This window comes from Calonectris borealis, unplaced genomic scaffold (genome assembly GCF_964195595.1).
Source record: "Calonectris borealis unplaced genomic scaffold, bCalBor7.hap1.2 HAP1_SCAFFOLD_77, whole genome shotgun sequence".
In the NCBI taxonomy this organism is placed as follows: domain Eukaryota; kingdom Metazoa; phylum Chordata; class Aves; order Procellariiformes; family Procellariidae; genus Calonectris; species Calonectris borealis.
The window spans coordinates 516,736-540,503 of record NW_027441478.1 but is presented as its reverse complement, the minus strand read 5'-3'; the positions used below and the strand labels follow the sequence as shown (position 1 = coordinate 540,503).

The 23,768-nt window shown below is 52.5% G+C and overlaps 1 protein-coding gene across 22 annotated transcripts in view; it reads left to right on the top strand.

Moving 5' to 3' along the window:
- Positions 1 to 23,404, top strand: part of LOC142076663 (uncharacterized) — a 30,890-nt gene extending 7,486 nt beyond the window's left edge. Inside the window, exons 3-21 of one of the 22 annotated variants that reach the window (XM_075139021.1) lie at positions 1,280 to 1,331; positions 1,898 to 2,089; positions 2,285 to 2,396; positions 2,584 to 2,782; positions 4,002 to 4,043; positions 4,633 to 4,886; positions 5,561 to 7,036; positions 8,396 to 8,463; positions 14,215 to 14,353; positions 18,852 to 19,005; positions 19,251 to 19,507; positions 19,903 to 19,988; positions 20,417 to 20,532; positions 20,619 to 20,736; positions 21,129 to 21,252; positions 21,708 to 21,836; positions 22,140 to 22,285; positions 22,572 to 22,697; positions 23,251 to 23,404. In XM_075139021.1, coding sequence (XP_074995122.1) covers positions 14,258 to 14,353; positions 18,852 to 19,005; positions 19,251 to 19,507; positions 19,903 to 19,988; positions 20,417 to 20,532; positions 20,619 to 20,736; positions 21,129 to 21,252; positions 21,708 to 21,836; positions 22,140 to 22,285; positions 22,572 to 22,697; positions 23,251 to 23,371 — 1,473 coding nt within the window. In that variant the 5' untranslated portion in view covers positions 1,280 to 1,331; positions 1,898 to 2,089; positions 2,285 to 2,396; ... (4 more) ...; positions 8,396 to 8,463; positions 14,215 to 14,257 and the 3' untranslated portion in view covers positions 23,372 to 23,404. Of the gene's footprint in view, positions 1 to 1,279; positions 1,332 to 1,897; positions 2,090 to 2,284; positions 2,397 to 2,583; positions 2,783 to 4,001; positions 4,044 to 4,632; positions 4,887 to 5,560; positions 7,037 to 8,395; positions 8,464 to 14,214; positions 14,354 to 17,484; positions 17,628 to 18,351; positions 18,730 to 18,851; positions 19,006 to 19,250; positions 19,508 to 19,902; positions 19,989 to 20,416; positions 20,533 to 20,618; positions 20,737 to 21,128; positions 21,253 to 21,707; positions 21,837 to 22,139; positions 22,286 to 22,571; positions 22,698 to 23,250 lie in introns of those variants that run through there. The other 21 variants (XM_075139024.1, XM_075139022.1, XM_075139020.1 and 18 more) reach the window with 21 other exon arrangements.
- Positions 23,405 to 23,768: the final 364 nt, after the last annotated feature.

The window sequence follows — 23,768 nt, the reverse complement described above, 5'->3', positions numbered from 1 at the left end:
TACTGCAAGGTTCCCAATTCTGGCCATTTTTCCTCATCTTCTAATTTATACATTGGCCACCATTTAGTACAATATTCAATTAATTTATCCTTTCTCAAAGGATCACCCCCAAATTTTCCCCAATGTTTAATGATGCATCCTAAGGGGGAACAAGGTGTTACTTTTGATGGTTGAGCTCCCATATCTTTACCAAAAAAGAACGTTCTTTACCACAACTTCATATACTCCAGTCGTCACTGTCAAACGCATATGAATATACCGGTTTACCCCTGGCGCCTACAACTTCATATACTCCAGTCGTCACTGTCAAACGCATATGAATATACCTCTTTACCTGTGGCCACAATTCCTTACCAAATGCATGCACAGTTTTATACTCCAGAACAATATCTCATTTACCTTAGCGTTGCACCGTTGAGTCGCTCACCTGCTCTGGTCGGGGAGAATACTCACGGAGTCCCCGATCAAAAGGTCGGTGCGCGCTGGAGTCCAGAGAGCAGGGTCTCCCCACCAAGAGCCGACAAGTCGATCCGGGCAAGGCTTCCCAGCAGTCCCACCTGGATCGCCAAAAACTGTTGTCCGAAAAGCGGATTCGTGCCCGGCGTGCAAGTAACCAATTCCACACGCTCAGGAGAGATATTGTTGTATTCAGGCCTGGGTGCTCGGTGGACTTGCCACAAATCAAGCACACCTGGTCTAGTCACCTTTCTGTTTATATCCATGCTTCTCATACATATTTTAAATTTCCTTGTTACATATTCATTACATTTCCGAGAACTAATTATAATATTACATCATCTTAAACACATGCGCACTAAAACCTTTAGGGTCTTCTTGGGGGTCTCGGGTGGTCTCTGGTGGTCGGTAGGGTAGTGAACTCTTCATGAACTTACTTCCTCTTTACCTTATAGGGTCGCAATTTGTCCCTGAGCCATGCTTGGACCACGTCTGTTTATAGTTTCCATAGCTAAAATTAATTATCACTACTTCTAAAACACACACCTGTTAGTTACCTAACTTCTAAGCAACAAGTCTTCATTGTTTAAAATTACAGAAGCGAGCAATATAGAATCCACAACAAACTAAACTATCTATCACCATAGTGTTCTTAAATTAAAACATATACATCTTGATCTCCTCCAATCAAACACCCACTCAGTAGCTTCATCATTCTGGTTTCTTATTAACTGGTCTTTTAACCCAGTTCTGGGTGAGGGCTATACACAGGATGATAACACTTTGAAGATTAATGTTGATTAAGATTAACATTAACACTTAGGCTGGCTGGGTTAAGTTGGTTTACTGCACAGTTGGTTGAATGGAGGAAAACAGTAAGCTCCGCTATTGCCTTTGGCGTTTTCTCTTTACTGTGTAGCTCGTTTAAGTTATCTTCTCATGACCTGGCAAGCAGAAGCTTTGGCTTCATTCTAGGCCTTGGTCTAACAGTCACGAAAATCAATGTTGGAAGTCTTTCTGAGGTTTGGTTCAGGCCCCTATATGCATTTTATAAAAGTGCTTCTTGGCCACTGTTTAACTTTTTACATGGGTTTGTTTTCGTTTATCTTGAGTGTTGAAACTCTGAAAGGGGCCGATGAGTTGCCCTCGCTCAGTTTGCTCCCTCCCCTTCGGGGAGTGCGGTTAATGTTTGCTTCTTGGCTTTGCAGAGAACAAAATCCATTAATACACCACCTCACTTGAATTGCTCTTGTTGGGAACCGATTAGAAGCTTATTGCTGCCTCATCTCGCAAATGGCATGCGTTCTGGTTCTCATTTGTTGAGCAGCCTGTCGGCTTGTCAAATGACTCCGCAGAACAATTCGATTACTCCAAGCAGCGATGCTGATACGAAGAGCTTACGTACTTCACTGCTAGCGATTCTGTGCTTTTCCCTCTGCAGGCGGGAAAGGTGATTCCTGAGTGGGCTGTGGCTTTAACCAGGGAGGGCAAAGCTGCTTCTCTGTGTATTTCCTTTCCGCCTCTTCCCTTAGCCCCTCCCCTCCCTTCCCCTCTGTGAGGCTGGTTTTGTGGTGTGCCTTCACTGGTGGAACGAGCTCCCACACGAAACGGAGGGAAGGAGGAAAGGGGCAAGGTGAGAGGTGTCGCAGTCCTTAGTTTGTAGATTTAATACCTAGGCCCTATTCCGAAAATACGGCACGTATGTGGGTCAGTGGTCCCTGCAGATTTTTATTATTTATAGCCATTTCTATAAATACAGGACTTCATAGAGCGGGTTCACAGGGTGCTGTGCTGCTTGTAAACGGAATCGTTTTTATCCTTGCTACAGTCTGGAGGTGGCAAGTGCCAGCTGACAGATTAAGACGGAAATGAAAGCGAGCAATACACATGCGACGGTGATCCTGCCACAAGGCAGATCTGTTAGAGAGAACGAGTGCAAGGTAAGGAGCATCATGCTGCATTTATTGCTAAACGTATGTTTTCATTTCATTCCAACTAGAAAGTAAATCAAGATATTTAAGGATTATTTACTGTACCAAATCCTCTTGCAAGCAGTGCACTCTGTTGCCCTGTGGATAGTCTAATGTCATGACTGGCATGACTGGTAATTTTCCTTTTCTTTTCTAGTGGAAGGATGCATTTATGAAGGCAAAGGCGGGGTACAAGCGGTGCCCCACAACAAACCGACCTGTGAAGACCCAGACATCCGCTGTTACAAACAGGAAAAAGCTATGGGCCTTGGCTTCAGACTCTGCAAAAGATTGACCAAGCCCGAGGAAAGTGACAAAAAGTGAAGCAATGCCACAGCGTCACTTCGGGATGGCAGGTGAGATTTCCATCCATGTTCCTCAAAGGTAGCAGCCTCGTTTTGTTTGAGGATGCGGCGCTGGAATCGAACTGCAAGACCAGTTTTCTTTACTGCACATGGTAGTGTAATGCAAATACCATTCGTGTCCCAGATTAAGTTGCCAAGGCTCTAGTTAAACCTCTGCATAACAACCTAAAATTGTCCTTAGTGCATGATTGCTTTCAAGAGTTGAGTCCAGATATGTGGCGTATCATAACCCATACCCCATGTGGGGTCTAGATTTGATGGATTTTTAATTCAGGCTTATCTGCTGTTAGAGATTTTCATTTTCTGGTCAAAAAGGAAGATGCTGATTGTGTGCATTCTTTTTCTCTTTCATGGAGTGTCGTACTATGTTTAGTAATTTGCTGTTTACAAAAATAATTTATGGGTGTCTGTGAAGTTGGGGGCGTTCTTGTGGATGAATGTAGCAGTGGAGCTCACTTTTTGTATTTAAATCAAGAGAAGCATAATTTAATTTCACATAAAACGTGCTCTTTTGCCCATTATGCCTTGGAGGGTTGGATTTCTAAGCTAAATACTGGCAGCTTAAGAACCTAGCAGTCAAGGTAGAAAATAAGTTTTCCCCCACCACCCTTTTTTCTTTTTTTTTTCTTCTTTGCGTTTTAAAGTTTCTAATCTTATAAACACTGATGTCTCTGAAACTTTGTCATGTCCCACCTAGTTTATGACAAGTGTGTGGCAGATAGGACTTTTCTGCTTGGTGAGATCGTGAGCTGGAGAGTGGAAAATGGTTTTATGGAACAAGTGTAAAAGGATAAAGATGGATAAAAAGGCTTGTACACCTTTTTGCCAGTTTAGTGGTATGAAAATTCCTGTGATGAAATTCCTTCTGGCTATGAAGGAGCTGCGAAATGTGATCAAAAGAAAGTTTTTCGTGCTATATGGATATGATATATGGGAGACGAGTTCTAAAAATCTCAAGCCCCTTCCTTCATCCCGTTCTGCTTTTTCTGTCCGAGGAGTAACTTTTATGCTCCTAAAGGTTTATTGACTTAACAGAAAGAACAAGTAGTAGGTCTTGGTCTGGCTGGCTGCTGTCCCCCACCGCTCCTGCTGGGATATCCAACCGTAGAGCTTCTGAGTACAGAGAGATCTTGAATCAACACCTGCCAAAGCAGAGGACAGAGAACTTAAGAATTCATTAGAAACTCATCTAATCCGTTGTTTTATCTAGAGCGCCATTCATTTCTGAAGAAGGCCCTCTTTTGTGCTACAGGTGGGTTTTGGTTGTTTTTTTTTTCTAATTATTAATTAATTTAGTTCCTGCAGACTGAGTCAGTGAGCACAGTAATTCACAGGGTCTCAGTCCAGTCCTCACGCCAATGAAGGCTGGCTGTTTCATGAGTATAACAATAGCCCATAAAATAACGACAGCTTCTGACAGAGATGTTGGCAGCATCTAAAGCATGGCAAGTCTGCCGTGCCAAATGGATTCCTGTTTTGTCCCCTATATACCAGTTCGTGGTAAATATGTTTTGTTGTATTCTTCTCCCCTCGACTTCACGTGATAGTTCAATCCAAGTCTGACCCTTCTATCCAGTACAACCTCTTTTAAAACCCAGGCTGCGTGCTAACTGATGAACGAAAATGTAGCTGAGCAAGCGTAGAAATGCAGCAGACTGTCTTGCATCTTCAAGGCAGATCGCTTCCTTAGGAGAGGGATTATAGGATTCCAGAATAAATCCAGGAAATCTGTTTTGCTTGTTGGTAGTTGTTAATCCTGTCTTGATTGCTTTCTACATATTCCATTTCATTTTGGAAGATGTAATAGAGAGAGAGTAAGATCTTCCTTTCTTTTCCTTTAGTCCCACACAGGCCATCTCTCTCCTTTATTTTTGGCATTCCAATAGTAACCACCCCACTTTTCAGTTTCTCACGTTGACCTATGATTGTGTCAAGAACCTGAGGTGTGGCACCAGCACTGGGCTTCTGACCTGCAGACCCGCTAGTGGTGTCCCTGCTCATCCAGCCAGGAAGTTGTAACTGAGCATGTTTTTCTCATGACGTGGCTCACCTGTGATACGTGAGGGCGTAAGGCAAAGACAAGCGCTGTTTGCAGGTGAGCGTGACCGTTGCAGCATCTACCCTCAGAGCTACAGAGCTAAGTGGGCAACAGCTTTCCTCGGCAAATGTGCAAGATTGCCAATACTTTCACATTTCTGCATCAGAAGAAAAGCATCTGGCCAAAAAGCTCTTTAGTGAGGCAAAGGGTGGAAAAAAGACACTTCCTGGAGGAGCCAATACCCTGACAGAGATGCAATTTTTATGTTTAGAAAGAAGCTTCATTCTGCACCCAGGTGAAAGTTAATTGAAACTGGTACCTGCTGGCCGCCTTTCTGCTTAGGTCTTCCTCAGTTCTTTCTTTCCTCCGACTGAAGAATTGCAGTGATGAACGAGCCAGCCTGCTGAGTTTCTAACCAGACCAATCCTAACAAAGAATGTCATTCCCAGGTAGTGAGGTGGTTGTAAGCTTCATCAATAGTAAAAGCTGTTGAGATAGTCACGAATCATCTCCCATTCTGCAAGTCAAATTCTTGACTGTTTTCTCACTACTGTTGATTTAACTATAACGGGCTTTAAAAGAGCACTTAAAATTCGTAATTTTCGTACCCGTAAGTTCTTGGTGCCATAACAGAAACGTTGTGCTGAGAAGGCAGTGTAAACATATGGCAATGTTTGTATATGTTGTGTGTTTGTGTATATGTGGTGCCGTCGACAACGCCTGAGGGACAGGATGCTATCCAGAGGGACCTGGACAAGCTCGAGAAGTGGGCCCGTGTGAACCTCGTGACGTTCAACAAGGCCAAGTGCAGGGTCCTGCACCTGGGTCGGGGCAACCCCCGGTATCAATACAGGCTGGGGGATGAAGGGATTGAGAGCAGCCCTGCCGAGAAGGTCTCGGGGGTACTGGTGGACGAAAAGCTGACAAGAATTTTAGAGCCCTAAGCTGGGTGTTCTTCAGGTGGCCAAAACTGAGGAGGGGGAAGAAGACCTACAGGTAGCTAAAGGGAAGCACAGGAGAGCAGCTGGGAGCCAACAGTGTGATGTGGGCATAAGGAAGTGCTCCACTGCAGTGTGTCAGGCAAAGTATTTTCAGGAACTGTGGAGAAGAGCTAATGCCATTGCACAGAGCCCAGCTCATCTGACGGGGTTGCTCTGCTGGTCCTTCACGTACAAGAAAGATGAACTCCCCCTGGAATAACTGGAGAGGAGAGCTGCAGGGATTGCTGGGACATGGGAGATGGAGGTGCGTGATGGCATCAGGAGTTCTTGATTTGCTTCGGCTAGAAAAGCAAGTGGGAGAAGAGTGGGGTGACTCCTGTAAATGCAGAAGAGGGAAATACCATTTAGGGAGAGCAGTTACTAAGCCTGAAGGTGTGGGCACCAGAGAAAATGCGTGCCGCCTGGCCCTGAGTAAATTTAAGCTGAAAACTGGAAGAAAACTCTTTAAGGCTTAGAAGGTTTGGGTTCTGCAACAGCCTTCCAGTGGAAATAAAGAAAGTAGAAAGCACCCAGCCAACCCCTTATTGCTTAACATGGAGTTCAGTGAGTTTATGATGGGCCCGGAGATCTCTTCCAATCTCTCCTTCCTCCAAATTAACTGCCTCTTCAGGCATTGTCTTTCAAGATATGTGTTCCCTGTTCACTTTTTAATTGCTCTCCTGTCCTCTTGTTTGAAGGACTGAACTGTTGCTGATCGAGTATTTTGATGGCAAAAAGTGCTATGCTGGCAGGATCGCTTCACTTGTGGGTTGTGCTTAGGTGCTTGCTGACCCTTCCCATTTTCTGTCCCCATTTCTGTCCCCATCACTTCTTGTTACTAGATCCTTTGATAGTGCCTTGTCTCTTTGCAGACGCTTAATACCTTTTGTTCCCTTTTTTATTTAAAAGAAAGAAATCTAAAACTAAAAAAACCAAACACCCCCCCCCCCCTTCTACCTGTTTGTCACAGTAAGGGAAACAATTAATTCCAGTTGAACATTGGGTTTGAAGCCAGATGCTCTTTAGGCTGTATTCTTAAGATAATGAGCCACTCTTCTATGCTAGAGTTAGTGGATGAGCTTGGTTTATTCATATTGCTTTCTTCTGCTTCTGTTTACTGCTGCTCTAAGAGAGTACTGAAAAAACCTACCCCGCGTATGTTAGCGTGAGGTGCTGTCTGAGGGAAAACTTGTGGCAGCACCTGTGGTATTGAATTAAACAGCACCGGTGAGTGTTCCCGTGAACTGGACCTTGATCATCTGCAGTGCTAAATCGCTTGGAGGTTTACAGGTACAGGTTTGTCCCACGTCAGCTGGAAAGCTCCGCAAATTCCTCGGCACCACTCACGAGTGGGAATGGGCCAGGGGATTTCCCCGTGGGCATTTTGGATGCAGTTACCCTGCATCCAAATTTTGCACAACAAAACGCAACCAAATGGACAAGGGTAATTGTGCCAGTTGGCCTCCATTCCAGGGAATGGTCCCGGGCACGTGTAATTTATGGTTGTAGAGAGAGTTTTTGTATAGTTCCGGGAAAGGAAATTGGAAAACGTGAGTGCATGCTTAGTGAGACCTGGGGAAGGTTACTTATCTTTGGTGTCTGATCATTAGTGAAGTTGGTGTCTCAGCAATACAGCGAGGATAACGCTTCCCTTTCTCTCACACTGTGGCTGTTGTGCGAGACGTTTGGGCCACAGACTGTCTCCCTCTCTCTAGATGACACTCTGTTAAATTGGGCCCCTGCATTGCTTCCAAGGCACTCCCCCAAAACCAGACATTTAGTCTTCATAACGATGAAGAGCAACCACCGTTCTGAGTGGAAAAGCCACTCCCTGAGTCGTGCAGTGCCAGTGTTCGTTGCTTTCTCTTCTTGTCATTTTCTGAGCTCCTGAAGTGCAGGAAGGCTGGAGGCGAGAAGCTGTCAGCATCAAATACTCGGAGGAAGAACATTTATATCTCCATTTTACTTTCCTCAATTATAGACTGTATTGGCAGGGCAACAAGTAGGCAGGCAGGTTGCCTGGCCAGTGCCTGTGCGGTTCTGGCACAGAGGATCAAGCGCTTTGTGCTTCAGAGCTGTCAGGCTGGCACTTTTCACCACTCAATGCAGCTCTAGATTAAAGCTAAATGAAAATAGAAATTTTGCTTCAGAGCTTGACCGTGTCATTTTGTTCCATCCTTTTACTTGTTCAGTGGCTACGGAAGGGAGCCACTCCCTTGGTAGGAGCATCCACTGAGTTATGAACATGCGTGATATCAGAGCATCTTTGTGTATATTTACGCATGAGATCATTACAGCTGCTGTTTTAAAGATCTCTGTAGTACATGAAACCTTTGGCAGTAAAATTGTAAATCCACGCAATGGTGTGTTAAGCACACAAATCCAATTAAATCCTTTAAAGAGCCTTGAAAGCCTCTCCCAGAGAGTACAGAAATGGTTATTTGTGATTCTCTTGAGCTGCCTTTTATGGCAGCTTGCTTAGAGTGTCTGTGGCAAGTAGTCTTCTGGGGGCTTAACGCTGCAAATGGTAGGTTCTTTAAACAAGCAAATGGATAAACTTAAGACTTGGTTTTACTCTTTTAACAGCTCCTACCCAAATGGGAGGCCTGAGTAGGCCGCTTTTAGCAGGGGAACATGCCCTGACTGCGCAAGAGGTAAGGAACTCTCTTCTCTCCCTTACCGCGAGCCCTCAGTTTAAAGAGAGCTCTGAAGAGGAATGTTTGACCAGTGGGAAGTGAAATTTAAGATACACACCTCAGGTGGGACGGAAGTGTGAGGCCTGTGGCGGTCACGGACGCTTCTGTCCTGGGCTGTGAGCTGTGCAAATGCCAGCAGAAAGCTCTGGGAACGCTTTGTGCATAGGCCAAAGCGTTCCTGCTGCTACCCCAAGTGTCGCCAGCCCGAGCCCTCACATCTGGAGACTGATGTTTCACGCCAGCAGGCCAGGGGAAGGTAGAGTTGCCTCCCCTCCGACACGAGGCTGCCACGCTTTGGAGCAGGCATGCTCTGGGGGGGGTCAGACCAGGTGTCTTTGCTGTCTTCTGGCCTTCATGTGGTTCTCATGCTCCTGGACAGCCCCATGTCTGCTGACAGTCTTTCATAAATGGGGATTTGGAGAAGTGGAAGTTGTTTCTCCCTCCTGGTGGGAGCACGCACCGGGGCTTTGTTGCCAGAGAAGCAAGTGGGGAGCGCTCCTGGTTGGATGCAGCTCCCTTGGCAGATGCTTGTGCTCGTCTCTCGGCCCCGAGGTCTGATTTGTGCCTTCCCCCCACCCCAGCTGTGCTGCCGGCTCTTGTGAAATGGGGGTACCGAGGGCAGATGGTTTTACCACAGCCAGGAAGTTCCAGTCAACCCGTCAGGGAGGTTTTCTTCCTGGTTCTTGCAGTTACAGATTTTCAAACAACCCAGCAAAGAAGTTTTCCAAGGAAACGTGACCAAGGGAAGTGCAGGGTTGAGCTCTGATTGCTCTCTGTGTGGATTGTGTCTGTCCCTGTCCTCAGCCAGGCACGCAGGATCTTTCAGATGAGGAACAGGACTATTCCAGGCTGAAGCGAGCAATCAGGATCCCAGCTGTGTTTTGTTTAAGGCCATCAGGTGGAAGTGTGCGGTTGGAGCCTTCTTGGTCGCTTACCCTTTGATTTCAGTGCTGTCCTCAAGTCCGAATCTTGCAGTGTTTTTGCTGAGGACTAAAAATGAAAGGGATAAAGCAGATCGTCCTCACGCACCTACGCACCTTCCCCCCAGCTCAAGGTGAACAGACAAAATCTCTGGGCTACGTTGTTTTATTAAACGTGTATCAGATATGCAGCATCAGGGGAGTTGTGTACAGCAAATGGCTGCAGGTGCCTGGGGCTTGACCAGCGTCACCTGGAAGGGAAAAAGGAAAAAAGGTGACTGTGGGGACTTGTGACCACGTATATTTATTTGTAATTTCTCATTGTACATTGCTGTATGCGTGCTTTGGAACATTTAGCGCTCAATACTTCCTCCTGTCCTCCCCCTCTTCCTCCTGCTGATCGTCTTCCTGCACCTCCTATTCCTACTCCTCTTCATTGTCATCCTGTTACCCTCCTTCTCCTCCTTCTGTCTGTCCTCCTGTTTGTCGTTGCTGTAGTTGTCCTCATCCTCCTCCTCTTCCTCCCCCTTCCTCCCACTCGTCCCCAACTTCATCCTAATCCTCCTTCTCCTGTTAGTCATCCTTGTTCTCCTGTCATCCTCTTGCTCATCCTCTTCCTGTTTCTCCTCCTTCTTCTCCTCTTCCCCCCCGCCTCCTCCACCACCTCCTCTTTGTTCTGTTCCTCTTCATCCTGTATGTCATCCTCCTTTCCTTCTCTTCGTCTTCCTCCTCCTCATATTCCCTTTCCTCTTCATTCTCCTTCTCCTTTTCCTTCCTCCTTCTCCTCCTCCTGCCCCTCTACCTCCTCCTCCTCATCATCCTCTTCCTCCTCTTTTTTTCTCTTCTTTCTCATGTTTGTCCTCCTCGTGTCCTGTATCTTGTTCCTCTATCTTCTGTTCCCCCTCCTGCTCATCCTTCTTCTCTTCCTATTCTTCCTCCTGCTCCTAGTCCTGTGCCACGTGTTCCTCTTCTGACTGTTCCTCGTGTTCCTCCTCTATCTCTTCTTTCTCCTCCTCTGGCTCCTCCTCATGTTCTTCCTCTTCCTTCTTTTTTTCTCTTCTTCCTCCTTGTTCTCATTCTCTTTCTATGTTCCGTGTCCTCTTCACCCCCTTCCTCCTCCTCCACCTGCCATCCACCAGTTCATCCCGTTTGTCGTCCTTCTTTTTCTCCTCCTCCTGTTTGTCCTCCTGTTAATTCTCTGTGACGGGGTCATCACAACCTGGTTGGTTGGGTGCCTGGGACTCAGTGATAGGTAAAGGGATTCCCCAGGTAGAAATGGGTTTCCATATGTCCTTTTCTCATGTCAACGTGAGAAAAACAACAGACTGACAATGGGGGTTTTAAAGGGTTTGTGGGTTGGAGAGAGCAGGAAAATGGGCTCATTCCACTGGGCATCGGGTGGGTACCTGCCCGATATTAAAGCGTCTTTATGTAAGTGCTGCTAGTTTTGGGTCTGTAGGGCAGGTGGAAGACCCAGGCAACTCCGTGAGGTTCACACCATTCCCGTGCAATTTTATGTGTTGTATCAAGGCGGAAAACTTCTGCCCTGCAAGAGAGGAAGGTGCCATTTGTCATTTCCTCCACAAATTAGCCCTTGGAGGAGAAGAGGGGAAAAGTGCTGCTGGACTTTATAGACGGTGCTCTGTGTGCTGCTGCACTTCCCTGTTCTGTGGCAGGGTCATCAGAACCGGGTTGGCCGGGTGCCTGGGACCTTCAAGGCCTGTAAGGAGGGAAGAAGTCAGCCAGGCACCCGGGAAACTTGAGGACGATAGGGAGAGGGAGAAGTCGTCTGCCTGGTGCACAGGACCTTCAGGGCCTGATGAGGAGGGCAAAGGGGACTGCTAGGTGACCAGCTCGGTCACAGGGCATGGCTCTTTGCCTCATAAAATGGGGTTCGTTATGCTAACCATATTACCAGGGGTCAGGAGCAGGGGGGACCGGTCACAAGTGCAATTGTTAGTTGCCTTTCTGAAGTACTGGGGTGGCAGCAATGCAGGGCTCAAATACCAGGTTAGGCTCGAGGCCACTCGTGTTCTCCTGGTTCTCCCAGGCAAAAGACAGGTGGAGACGTAGCCCTGCCTGCAGCTTTTCTGAAGGGAGTGCAGCAGCTCTTGCCAGTTGCCAAGGCACGGGGTGGCTCCAGCCCCTACAGCCTCGGAGTCAGTATCAACTGTGCTGGCTCCAGCTTCAAAGGCTCAGGTGTTGGCCAGGGACTCAGGTCATTGGGCGAAACATTCATTTCCTCAGTTAACTCTGCTTTTCCGTCTGCAGAAATGGCTGTAGATTCACCGAACCAAACACCGTTTTTCAAGTGGGCACTTCTGTCTGTAAACCGTACTCCTAAAGTATTACTGGGGTCGAAAGGGGGAGAGCATCTTGCATAGGAGAGGATGGCGCATCGCTCTCATATTCTTGAGGCAGTCCTACTCGAGTTATGCTTTCAGTGGGAGCCCTTCCTGAACGATCATTTCCTGGGGGTACAGCGCGATGATGGAGGTAAAGTGTCCCGCGCCGAATGGTAGGCTTCTGGGGCACCCCTGGGGCAATTCTCGGCCTTCGAGGACAACTTTCAGGATGGGGAGAGGATGTCACGAAAAAAATGACACTGCCGTACGAGCTACAGATACTTCAGCCAGCAGTGACATAAACACATGCACAAGCCAGGTTCCCGCGCCGGCCGTACGAGCTACACAGCCACCAGTGACATCAGAGCAGCACCTAGGCCAAGTTCCCGCACCTCCTAGATCAGCTAGTCAGCCAGCCACGACATCACAAGCCCCTGCACAAGCCAGATCCCCACACCTGCCCTATCAGGAACTGTGCCACAAGTGACATAATCGCATCCACAAGCCGGGTTCCGCGCCTGCCCTATCAAGTACTAAGCCAGCAGTGACATCAGCACCTGCACAAGCCAGGTTCCTGCGCTTGCCATATGAGATCCATAGTCACCAGTGACATCAAAACAGCAGCATCAGCCTGGTTCCCGTGCCTGCCATAACAGCTCGTCAGCCACCCATGACATCACAAGCACCAGCACGAGCCAGGTCCCCGCACCTGTGCCACTAGCTGATATGGCAAGCGTGGGAACCCGGCTTGTGCAGGTGTTGATGTCACTTGTGGCCCAGTTCCTGATGGGGAGGCATGGGAACTTTGCTTCTGCAGGTGCTTGTGATGTCACGGGTGGCTGACTAGCTGATAGGGTAGGTGTGGGAACCTGTCTTGTTGAAGTGCTTGAGAGGTCACTGGTGTTTGAGTAGCTGATTGGGCAGGTGAGGATTGGGGGTAAAAGGGTAAGGGGGACCCTCCCGTTGAGGAACCTCGTGACTCAAGGGGAGGGTCTCCCTTGCCCTTTTCATAGAATCATAGAATCATTAAGGTTGGAAAAGACCTCTAAGATCATCGAGTCCAACCATCAACCCAACACCACCATACCCACTACACCATGTCCCTAAGCGCCTCATCTACACGTCTTTTAAATACTTCCAGGGATGGTGACTCCACCGCTTCCCTGGGCAGCCTGTTCCAAGGCCTGACCACTCTTTCAGTAAAGAAATTTCTCCTAATGTCCAGCCTAACCTCCCTTGGCACAACTTGAGGCCGTTTCCTCTCGTCCTATCACTAGTTACTTGGGAGAAGAGACCAACACCCACCTCACTACAACCTCCTTTCAAGTAGTTGTAGAGCACGATGAGGTCTCCCCTCAGCCTCCTCTTCTCCAGACTAAACAACCCCAGTTCCCTCAGCCGCTCCTCATAAGACTTGTGCTCCAGGCCCTTCACCAGCTTCGTTGCCCTTCTCTGGACACGCTCCAGCACCTCCTTGTCCTTCTTGTAGTGAGGGGCCCAAAACTGAACACAGGATTTGAGGTGCGGCCTCACCAGTGCCGAGTACAGGGGCACGATCACCTCCCTGCTCCTGCTGGCCACACTATTTCTGATACAGGCCAGGATGCCGTTGGCCGCCTTGGCCACCTGGGCACACTGCTGGCTCATGTTCAGCTGTCGACCAGCACCCCCAGGTCCTTTTCCTCCGGGCAGCTGTCCAGCCACTCTTCCCCAAGCCTGTAGAGTTGCCTGGGGTTGTTGTGGCCGAAGTGCAGGACCCAGCACTCGGCCTTGTTGAACCTCATACAGTTGGCCTCAGCCCATCGATCCAGCCTGTCCAGGTCCCTCTGCAGAGCCTTCCTACCCTCGAGCAGATCAACACTCCCGCCCAGCTTGGTGTCGTCTGCCAACTTACTGAGGGAGCACTCGATCCCCTCGTCCAGATCGTTGATAAAGATATTGAACGGGACCGGCCCCAGCACTGAGCCCTGGGGAACACCGCTCGTGACCGGCCGCCAACTGGATTTAACTCCGTTGACCACAACTCTCTGGGCTCGGCCGTCCAGCCAGTTTTTTACCCAGCGAAGAGTGCACCTGTCTAGGCCGTGAGCCGCCAGCTTCTCTAGGAGAATGCTGTGGGAGACAGCGTCAAAGGCCTTACTGAAGTCCAGGTAGACCACATCCACTGCCTTTCCCTCATCCACCAGGCGGGTCACCTGGTCATTTTATCCTCAGTCTCTGTACAAATCATTCCAACGCAACTCTGACACGATTTTCTCTGTGTATACTTAATCCATGTAATGAGTAATAGAGTGAACCTTGCCATCGAACTCTGTTAAGTCACGTTTCTATAAATTTCTATTAAAATCACCTTTTGCCGATCTCTTTGTCAGTGATCTTCCAAGCGGCCTTCAAACTACTCATTCATGACAGGAGGCACCGCCTGGTCGTCACTTGTCTTGCAGGAACAGGATTGAACAGCAGAAGGGAGGCAGGACGAGAGGACCCATGAGGTCAAAAAGCACATCAGACAGCTGGGACAGTCACGATGAGAGCAGAGGGAGAAGGAGGTGCAGGGGACCCGGCTGGGACAATGCTTCCGAGGTGACATCTGCCACACAAACACAGAGACAGACAGGGGCGTTGGGAGGTGGTGGCGTGGGTGAGAAAGGTGCCTGGGGGAGAGGGGAGCACGGGGAGATGGTGGAAAAGCCGGGGTGTTGGCAGTGAGGACACTCCTGCTGTGCAGGTGCTTGTGATGTCACTTGTGGCTGAGTGGGTGTTAGGGCAGGAGCAGGCCCCTGCTTTGTGCTGCTGCTTGTGATATTCCCAGGTAGTTGATAGGGCAGGAGAAAGACCCTGGCTTCTGCAGCTGCTTATGTTGTCGCTGATGGCTGAGTAGCTGATAGGCCAGGAGCATGTGCACTTGGTTGTGATGTCACCGGTGGCTTTGTAGCAGTTACAGCAGGAGCATGCAGCTGGCTCGTGCAGGTGCTTCTGATGTCATAGGTGGCTGAGTAGGCGGTAGGTTAGGAACAGGCCCCTGGCTTGTGCTGGTGCTGGTGTTGTCATAGGTGGTTGCGGAGGTGTGAGGCCAGCCCCTGGCTTGTGCAGATTCTTGCGATGTCATAGGTGGATGAGTAGGTGATAGGGTAGGAGGAGGCACGTGGCTTGTTCATGTGCTTGTGAGGTCATATGTGCCTGAGTAGGTGATAGGGCAGGAGCCGGAACATTCTACGTGCAGCTGCTTATGGTGTCGCAAGTGCCTGAGTAGTTGATATGGCAGGAGCAAGCTCCTGGCCTGCGCAGGTACTTGTGGTGTCACAGGTGGCTGAGCAGTGATGGGGCAGGAGCAGGACCTGGCTTGTACAGCTGCTTCTGATGTCACTGGTGTGTAAGGAGCTGTTTGGGTATGAATGAACACCTGGCTTGTGCAGGCGCTTGTGATGTTAGCGGTGGCGCTGCAGCTCTTGGGGCAGGAGCATGCAGCTGGCTTCTCCAGCTTCTTGTGATGTCACATGTGCCTGAGGAGGTGAGAGGGCAGAAGCAGGCACCTGGCTTCTTGTTTCAGGAATTACGCAGCCGCCACCACGGTCTCATGGTAGGAATTATGCAGGTGCCACCTCAACAGGGCTCGGCCCTAGGTTCCTGCTCACAGAAGACAAGTCGCCAATCTGCTGAGTAAATAAGTGGTTTATTTATCTGACATGCAGAGCAGCTCGAGCTGGTTGCCTCCAAGGAGGGACCCCTACTGCAGATCGCAGACCCCTTACAGAGAGATTTCCCGAAACGTACCACCCCTCACCCGATCCCCAAGTCCAATCACTTAATTCTGGTCGGTGGTCTCTTGATTTCAATACTGGTGTTCCTGGTCGCTGGGCTGGCCTTCTTCTGAAGTTACCTCATTCTCTTGGAATTGTTTCCTTGGTCCTTTTCTTCTTCATTCTGCTTGCATCTGCCAGTTTCAGCTCGTTCTGTGGTTGCAACGTTCCTCCCCCAGTCAGCTCTCAGGATCCTCCTACTCCAGGCTGCCTTTAACCTCTCTCTGCCTCGCTCCTCTCCCCTCGGTGCCTGCAGGCAGTGCCCTCAGCCCTGCTGCGCTTTGCAGAGGAGCTGCTCCTGGGCAGAGCTGTCTCTCTGCAGCGCTGCCCACTTGCCGGGAGCTCCCTCCGTCCCGGGAGCCCAGCCCGGCTCAGCAGCAGAGGACCAGCCCAAGGCGTCACTTTTTCTTCCCCCTCTGGGCTCCCTTCAGGTGTCCCTGGGGCTCCAGGGGAACCTGCTGTGAAACAGGCCGAAGGCGTCACGGATGTTCCCTTCCTTGTCCAGGGAGAGAGATTTCTTTCCGGCAGTGTCGTTTCTCATCTCAGGGAAAAAACTGGGCATGAGAATTGCCTTTCCTTGTCCCGTCACTAGGCAGGACACCCAGACAGTGCCAGGGAGGGATCTCCTTTACCCCTGCGGAGGGAAGGGATTCAGCTGAGTCAATGAAGGCGCCTCCTCCTGTGTTTTCAGTCCTGGGGCCAGAAAGGGTCCTTGTCCCAGCTCTGATGCTAATTAATGGAGATGGAGGGCAGCAGTGAGCTGCTCGGACACAAACACCTGGTGACATGTGAGGTACTAGAGATGGTCCAAGATACGTGCAGGTAGCTGCAAGCTCTGCTGGAGCAACTCTGAGAGACCAGGCAACATCTGGGGGCATCTTCATGGAGGTTGTTGGGAAATTCCTCTGGCCAATTGAAATGGCAGCAGATGCCGAAATTTAGGGCAACTGAACCTTTTGCTATTCATCATGTTCAGGGCTTCATCACACATGACAGTAACTTGGAAAGACAAACGCCATGGCCTCGAACATACACCCCCCCACCACACCTTGCTCGTTCTTTCCCCAGCTTTTATTGCTGAGCACGACGTCATATGGTGTGGGATATCCCTTTGGTTTGTTGGGGTCAGCTGTCCCGGCCGTGTCCCCTCCCAGCTTCTTGCCCATCCCCAGCCAAGTTGCTGGTGGGTCAGCGTGAGAAACAGAAGCGGCCTTGATGCTGTGCAAGCCCTGTTCAGCGATAGCTAAAACATTGGTGTGTTATCAGGGCTGTTTTGGTCACAAATCCAACGCACAGCACCATCTGGGCTCCTAGGGAGAAAATTAACTCCATCCCAGCCAAAACCAGTGCGGTAAAGCTCATCCTACTCCTGCCACACAAGCGACACACAGCAGAGAGGAGTGTTCGGGCACGCTGGAGGGGCTGTTGCATCCCACAGGCCTTCAATCCCATCTCTTGCAACTGCCCAACCGCAGCCAACCCCCAAACCCCACCTGCCCAGACGGGCTCCCAATAGCAGAGACATGTTGGTGCAGGGGGCAGACAGGGTTTTTGGAACAGCAGTGGGGAGAAAGGGGATGACCATTTCCCAGGACAAGAGGGGAAATCTATCTCCTCTCTCCCCGTTTGTGCTGTCTCCCTGCTGGTGTCATAATGCACCTTCAAATGATGCGGGCTGATGTCACAGGGGGATGACCCACATCACCGGGAGGTCTCCCCAGCGCCGCGGCGGTGCCGGCACTTGCCGGCGAGGCCTGGGCGCTGCTGGGCACTGCTCAGGGGCTCCCCACTGCTGCCCTTCGGAGCTGCTCCAGAGCCAGGAGCGGGGTCGGGAGGCAGCGGGGCTGCGCTGGGGGACCCTCCCTGACAGGCAGCACCCTTGCTGACAGGCAGAGCAGGGGCACGTTGGAAAGGAATTTTGGGCGAGGAGCTGCGAAGAGCATCCCTTTCCCTGAGCTGAGGGCAAGCGGCAAGCGCGATGGAGGGCTGCTGCACCGTGGCCGTCGGCTTGGAGCTGAGCAGCTTGTTCCCCACACTCCTGCAGCTCTCCACCAAGGGTATGGGTTTTGGGAGCTCCTTCCCGAGGGGTCGCACCAGGGCTGTCAGCTGTCAAAAGCTGCAGCTGCTGGGGTGTGGGGGTGGCTGGACAGGGCTGGGGGCGGCCGCGAGAGCCCTGCTTGAGGATCCCACCGGGCTCGGGACAATGTGGCAACCAGGACTCCCGGGTCATGGTGCTGGGGCTGCCCTGAGCCCCAAGGCTCCCGTGGAAATGGCTCGGTCCCCTCACGAGGGGGGCTGCGCGGGGCCATGGGGTTCTGGCTCTGGGATGAAAAGGGATCCTGTGTCCCACGAGCTGGGGTGTCCTTCAGGTCCCACAGGGCTCTCACAAGCCAGCTGGAAATGCCTCTGCTGTAAATCAACCCTTTACCTTGAACTAGTCTCCTTTGGGAGAACCTCTGTTCCTTCCCAGGGGATCCTCTTGTGCCACCAGGCTGGCAGATCATGTCCTGGGCGCTGGGGTGCCATCGCTTTCTGGGGGTTAGATGGCCACAGCCCTGGTCCTGAGCCCTTCCCACCTCCCCATTTCTGCTCCAGCCCTGCCCCTGGAGCAGAGTAAGGCTGGCAGTCTGAAACTGGGGCACAGCCCAGCTCCGCAGCCGTGGCGGTGTTTGTCTGGGCTGTTTGTGGACACCTGCATCTGTCACCCCCTGGGCGAGGAGCTTGCCGAGAGGCTGTGAGCTGGCTGGCCCGGAGCCTGAGACCTCTTTCCCTTGTTTCCAGATGTTGTGTCTATCTGGGATGCTGTGTCTGCGTACATCCTGGGACAGCTGAAGCTGGACAAGGTGGGCTGGCGTCTTGGTCCTCCTTTGCCCTGGAGAGCCTGGACCCCGGGGAGTGATCCCTCCCTGAGCATCACAGCAGCACGCCGAGACAACCCCGTGTGCCCAGAGCTGCTTCTTGGTCAACCAGGAGGGAAACCAAGTCCAGATCTAGTCTGAGAAAGCATTTGGCACACGACAGGGCTTCACCCTTTGCTGTGGTCAGAGTGGAGAGACCAAGCAGAGAGACTGGGGATTATGCTGGGTCCGTGCCAAGAACGATTCCATAGGTATTCCCTGTGCTGGAAACGCCTGGGGTCTTCTCCAGCCAAGGGAGAAGGTTAGCAAATATGTTGAGGAGGGGAAGAAAACAAATGGAGAATGTGGGCCTTTTCCAAAGCTTTCCCTTTTCCCATCTCTAAAGTACTCACTCATGAGCCTTTTTGTCTTTTTCCTGGGCAGGGTGTCCTGGTCACAGGACTCGGGACCTTCGCTATGGTCCAAGAGCAATTCCACGGCGAAGGAGAGGTGTATGTGGTCCGAAGACCCGTCTTCCGGCTGGACGTGGATGCGTTACGTCTGCAGGAGCTCGCGTTCCCCACAGTGGTTATCCCTGGTGAGAAGGCAGCGGCCACCCTCCACTTTCCCCCTGGGGGTGGGGTGCGCGCTCTCTGCTCTTTGGAAAGGGCTGAGAGAAATAGAGAATTGCCTCCAAAGGTCGGGGGACGGCTTGAGCTCCCCCAAAACAAACCACTCCCCAAGGGCTGTTTCTATAAACGACCTTTTCTATGGCATTTTGTTATGAACCTTACAGAGAAATTTGGCCTGCTGTGGCAGTGACAATGTTCCTCCTCCTTACAGGCGATGTCAAGATCAAGCCACTGAACTACAAGTGGCTATCGCAAGCCACCTCCTTCCCGCGGCACGTGGTGAAGAACTGTGTGCAAGAGACCGTACTCTTGTACTCTTTCCAGCTGAGGAACAGGCAGCGCCTCGCCTTCGCCTTCAAGGGCATTGGCGTTCTGTCCTGCAAAGACGACGTCCTGTGCATGCGGTTTTATTACGACTGCGTCACAGGGCTGGCGAGCAAGGCCAGCCGGATTGCACTGCTTCGCACTGTAAGTCGCTCCGGTTTTGAGGGCTGCTCCAGTGTCTTTGGGAAGCCTATTGAAGGGTGAGCAACCCAGTCGCCGTTGGCCAGCCTGGACGTGGCAGGCCAGTCAAACGCCTTTCCCCATGCTCACCCCCGCTGACTTCTCCATTAGCAAAGAAAGTTTCTGCTGAGTTTCTGGATCCTTGCCCTACAGAAAGCCCAGCAGTGTTACTGCGCAGTCTCAGTGTTTGCTGTGCAGCTTCTCCAGAGCAGAGCAAGGGCTAATGTTCACGGAGGAGGATTTGGAATAGGGGTTTGGAGAAGTGGCTTTCTGTTGGAGCAGGAGACAGGTCTGCTTCCTTTGGGAGCCAAGAGAAAACTGCCCTGGAAACCTTCTGACAGCTCTGTGTCACTTTGCAGAGGCTGTGGATGCCAGGTGCAGCTGTCTCCAGTGGAGCCACCACCGCTCGGGAGACACAGGCTGCTCCTGCCCACGCGTTCCCAAGGTGAGTGCGTTTCCTCTGCAGCCCTCGAGCGACCGAGCGGGTGGCTTCCCAGCTTCTGCTCAGCAGCGTGCGTTGTCGGGGCTCGACACTCAGCAGGGAGTCAGGGATCAATCCTGAACTGACTGGTTTCTGGTTAACTAATGCTGAGCTGGGGCTACGCGTGTATTCTCCTGGAGTGACCGGGCATCGTGATCGTGTCTCTCACGCCCAGCCTACTGTCATTCCCATCAGAGAGAACCAACTGCACGCAGAGAGGATTTTAAGCGACGTTTTCTGGTGTTGGGGGGAGCTTGCCAATCAAACCTGTGCATGGCCACAAAGGAAAGGGATGCCATGCCTTGCACGACAGTCAGGAGGATTAGTGCTGGGAAGCTGCAGAGGGTAGGGGGTCACCCTTCTTCAAGCCTGTGTCATCATTTGCTTTCCAGGTTTCAGTTCCTGGTGATCCGCGGAGCAGTGGCCAAGGGTTTCTCCACCTGGCACGAGAAGGCTGCAGAAAAGCACAAGATCAGAAGAGGCACGGGAGCGGGTCCCTGCTGTCCAGGTGGGGCCCTGCCCCACGCTGGGCGACCACAGCCCGGTTAAAACGCACTCCATGGGGCTGCTCTGAAGAGCTTCCTCCTTTCCCAGGTGCAGAGGGGCATCCTGACAAGCTGCTGCAGAGGCGGGTGAAGCTTTCCCTCCCCGTGCTGCCAAGCCAGGGGCCAGGCACAAGGCAGCAAGACATGGGGAAGGAGACTTCTGCCAGGTGAGACCCTTGTGGGAAGGGGTGAAAGGGATCCTTGCACCCATGTAGGAGGGACATCCCCTTTGGACACTCTGGCTGTAGGGACTCGGGAAGGTCCCCGACACCTGCGCCACGGTTTTTATGAGCTTGTTTGCCCCATCGCAGGCCCCTTAGTGGGGAAGGCGGCGGATGTTGAGCGCACCCCACATCACTTTGCTTGCCCTTACTTCAGACCTGAGGTGCGGTCCTCTCCCATCCATCGGATGGGGTTCAGGAGAGGCTCCCCCTTGCCATGGGAAACGGCCCCACCTCCCCCGCTTCTTCTGCCAGCCTGGGGAGCTTTGATACCAGACGAAAATGGGACACGAAACTGCCCCGTGCTCATGCCGACTCCTCCTGGTGTCTCTCCGCAGTGTGCTCCCCCCATGTCCGGGCAGCTCCCCCAGGACGAAGGAGGCAGGCAGGCAGGAGACAGCTCCTCCAGCCAGGCCCACCGCTGCACTCCCGTCCTCTGAAGGCTGCAGGAGAGCGTTGCAGGTACGTGCTCTGCCTTGCCGTAACTACCGTGCTGTTTGAGACTCGGCAAAAGCCTCTTTGTGCAGAGAGCCATCCTGAAAGGATCCCTTGGCACGCGTTCATTGTGACCTGTCTGTCACCTCCTTCGGATCTTCTTCACGAAAAGGAGGGTGCTGCACACCCTGCCTGCCTGTTCTTGCCCCCTGGGTTGTCATGAAACACGTTATGCTGGCCAGGGGCTATGGAAAATGGACAAGTCCTTTCTAGGTCGTTGACAGTGGAGGTCTTTGGTCACTCAGCTCTGTTTGCCATGAGTTGAGGAGCCTGGCATGACTCCACGGCCCCTGATCTGTTAGGGGCAAAGCGCTGCCGACTGACGGCTGAGGCAAGGGGCACCAACGCGGGTCAGACCCAAAGGAAGCCCCTCCAGGAGCCGAGACTAATGCTGCCTGCTGCTGCGTTTCCGTCCCCTCCAGGAGGTCTGGCAGCTGTCTGCAGAGTGGGAGCAAGTGAAGACCGGGTGGCAAGAGCGGCGACAGCAAGCCCAGGCAGAATGGGCGGCGTGGGAAGCCTGGTCTGCAGGGGAGGACCGACAGCCGCCCCAGGTACGACACCGCTGAGAGCAGCAGCGACCCTCTCTGTGGGGGCACCCAGGGCGGCAGGTCTCCAGGGGGTGGGAGCAGGACGGGCACCCAGCTGCAGGGCAGGGGTTTGCCTGCTCATCCCCAGGAGGGAGAGGTTGGCAGCAGGATCCGAGGGGCAAAAGCAGCCGTCAGCCAAGACGACGGGCACGCGGCGCCGAGTCTCCCGGCTCCCGGGTCCTGCTGCGGGCTCCTTTCAAGAGGTCGTCTGGGAAAGGGCACCTCTGTTTGCCGTCTGGTTTGCTGAGAGCGTCTCCTCCTTGGCAGGCACTCGGCACTGGAGGCGCTTGGACTCCCCACCCTCCAGCCCAGCCCAGGGGAAAGGAGGTCAACGAGAGGTGGAGGAAGGCTGAAAACCCTCTCCCAGCAGAGGAGATGGCAGCAGCAGCCCAGCTGAAGAGACTCCAGCCTGAGTAAGTGTGCGCCAGCTCTGGCCACAGCCTGGGGCAGTCGAGCAGCCGTGACCCCGCAGAGATGTCCAGGACCCCCGTCCCTGCGTCCTGGGGCTGCATAGGACACCCTCTGATGTCTCCTAACACGGGCGTGACCTGGGTTACCCCCACAGCCAAGGCCCAGAGCTCACCACAGGGTGAAAGGGTGGGTACACGCGGGACCGGGTGGCTGCAGAGGCTGGATGAGGGGAGAGGCAGAAGGGGTCTCCGGCAGAGGCTGAGGGATGATGTCTCCCTGTTGTTGCAGCCACCTTTCCCCACGAGCGCTCCAGGTCCTCAGAAGGCTGGAGCCGCATCAGGCACGGAGGAACATATTCAAGCACGTCGCTGAGAACAACAGACGGCATCAAGAGCAGCAGAGGCAGCTCCCCTGGTAACTGTCTCCAAAAAGGGATGGTGCTTCCCTCGGCTGCAAGGCCCATCCCTCTACGGAGGGCAGCCCTGGGGGAAAGGGGGCATTTCTCTGACACCCCTTGCGAGACAGAAGCAGGTTCTGGAGGCTGGCTTTGGGCTGGACCTCCCTGACACGCAAGGGGACTGCCTGGGCACCCAGAACTGGCTTTCCCTGCGGGACGTGAAAGTCCTGGCTGAAGGCAGAGGGATTCTTCTGATGGCTGGCTCTCCCCTTTGCAAGCCAGAGAGCATGTCCTTCCCTTGCAGAGTCCTGGGCCAAGACACCTTGCCCCGAGGGGGGACATCTCCTAAGACACTCAAGGTCTTGGCCCAACCTGACTCAGCCCCAGGCTGATCAGCTGCACCTGGGACCTTCTCCTGGGCTTGGGCATCAGGGGCCTCTGCCACCTCACAGGCACCTCGAGGCTTCATCGCAAGCAGGTCCCATCACAGGGGGCCTGAGCTACGCCTGCAGGATGTCTCTGCCTTCTCCCTGTCCATACGCTCATAGACTTTTCTTTCTTCCTCCCTAGCACTAGATGCCAGTACCGCAGCAGAGGGGAAGGTGCCGGAGCGGCGGCTGTGGCAGCGGCTGTTAGCAAAGGGGCTGGGAGGCTTCTCAGCTGCCGAGATCCACCTATAAATACAAAATAAAGAGCTCTGGGGCTGTTCCCAGCCGGACTGACAGGCCTGTGCCTGGTGATGGATTGGTCTAAAGGCATTATACACACCCCATGTGTGATCCCGGAACTGCTCGCAGGGGCAGGAGGGAATAAAGTCCACACATAGCCCACAGCTCGAACACGTGCAGCCCCACTCCTGCACATCCCAACACACAGGCAGCACGACAGAGGAGCACGGCTGGAGCCTCCCCGAAGTGCCAGCACGCTCCCGCACGCGGCGTGGAGAACCACCAGCAGGGCCAGAAGTCTGTGTGTGATGACAGGGCTGGGACCACACTGGGACCTCGGAGGTGTGGTGGGTAGATGGCACAGCGGGAGGGCTGCGGTGGAGGGACACGGGCTCTTCAGGAAGGACCGTCTGGGGAGGC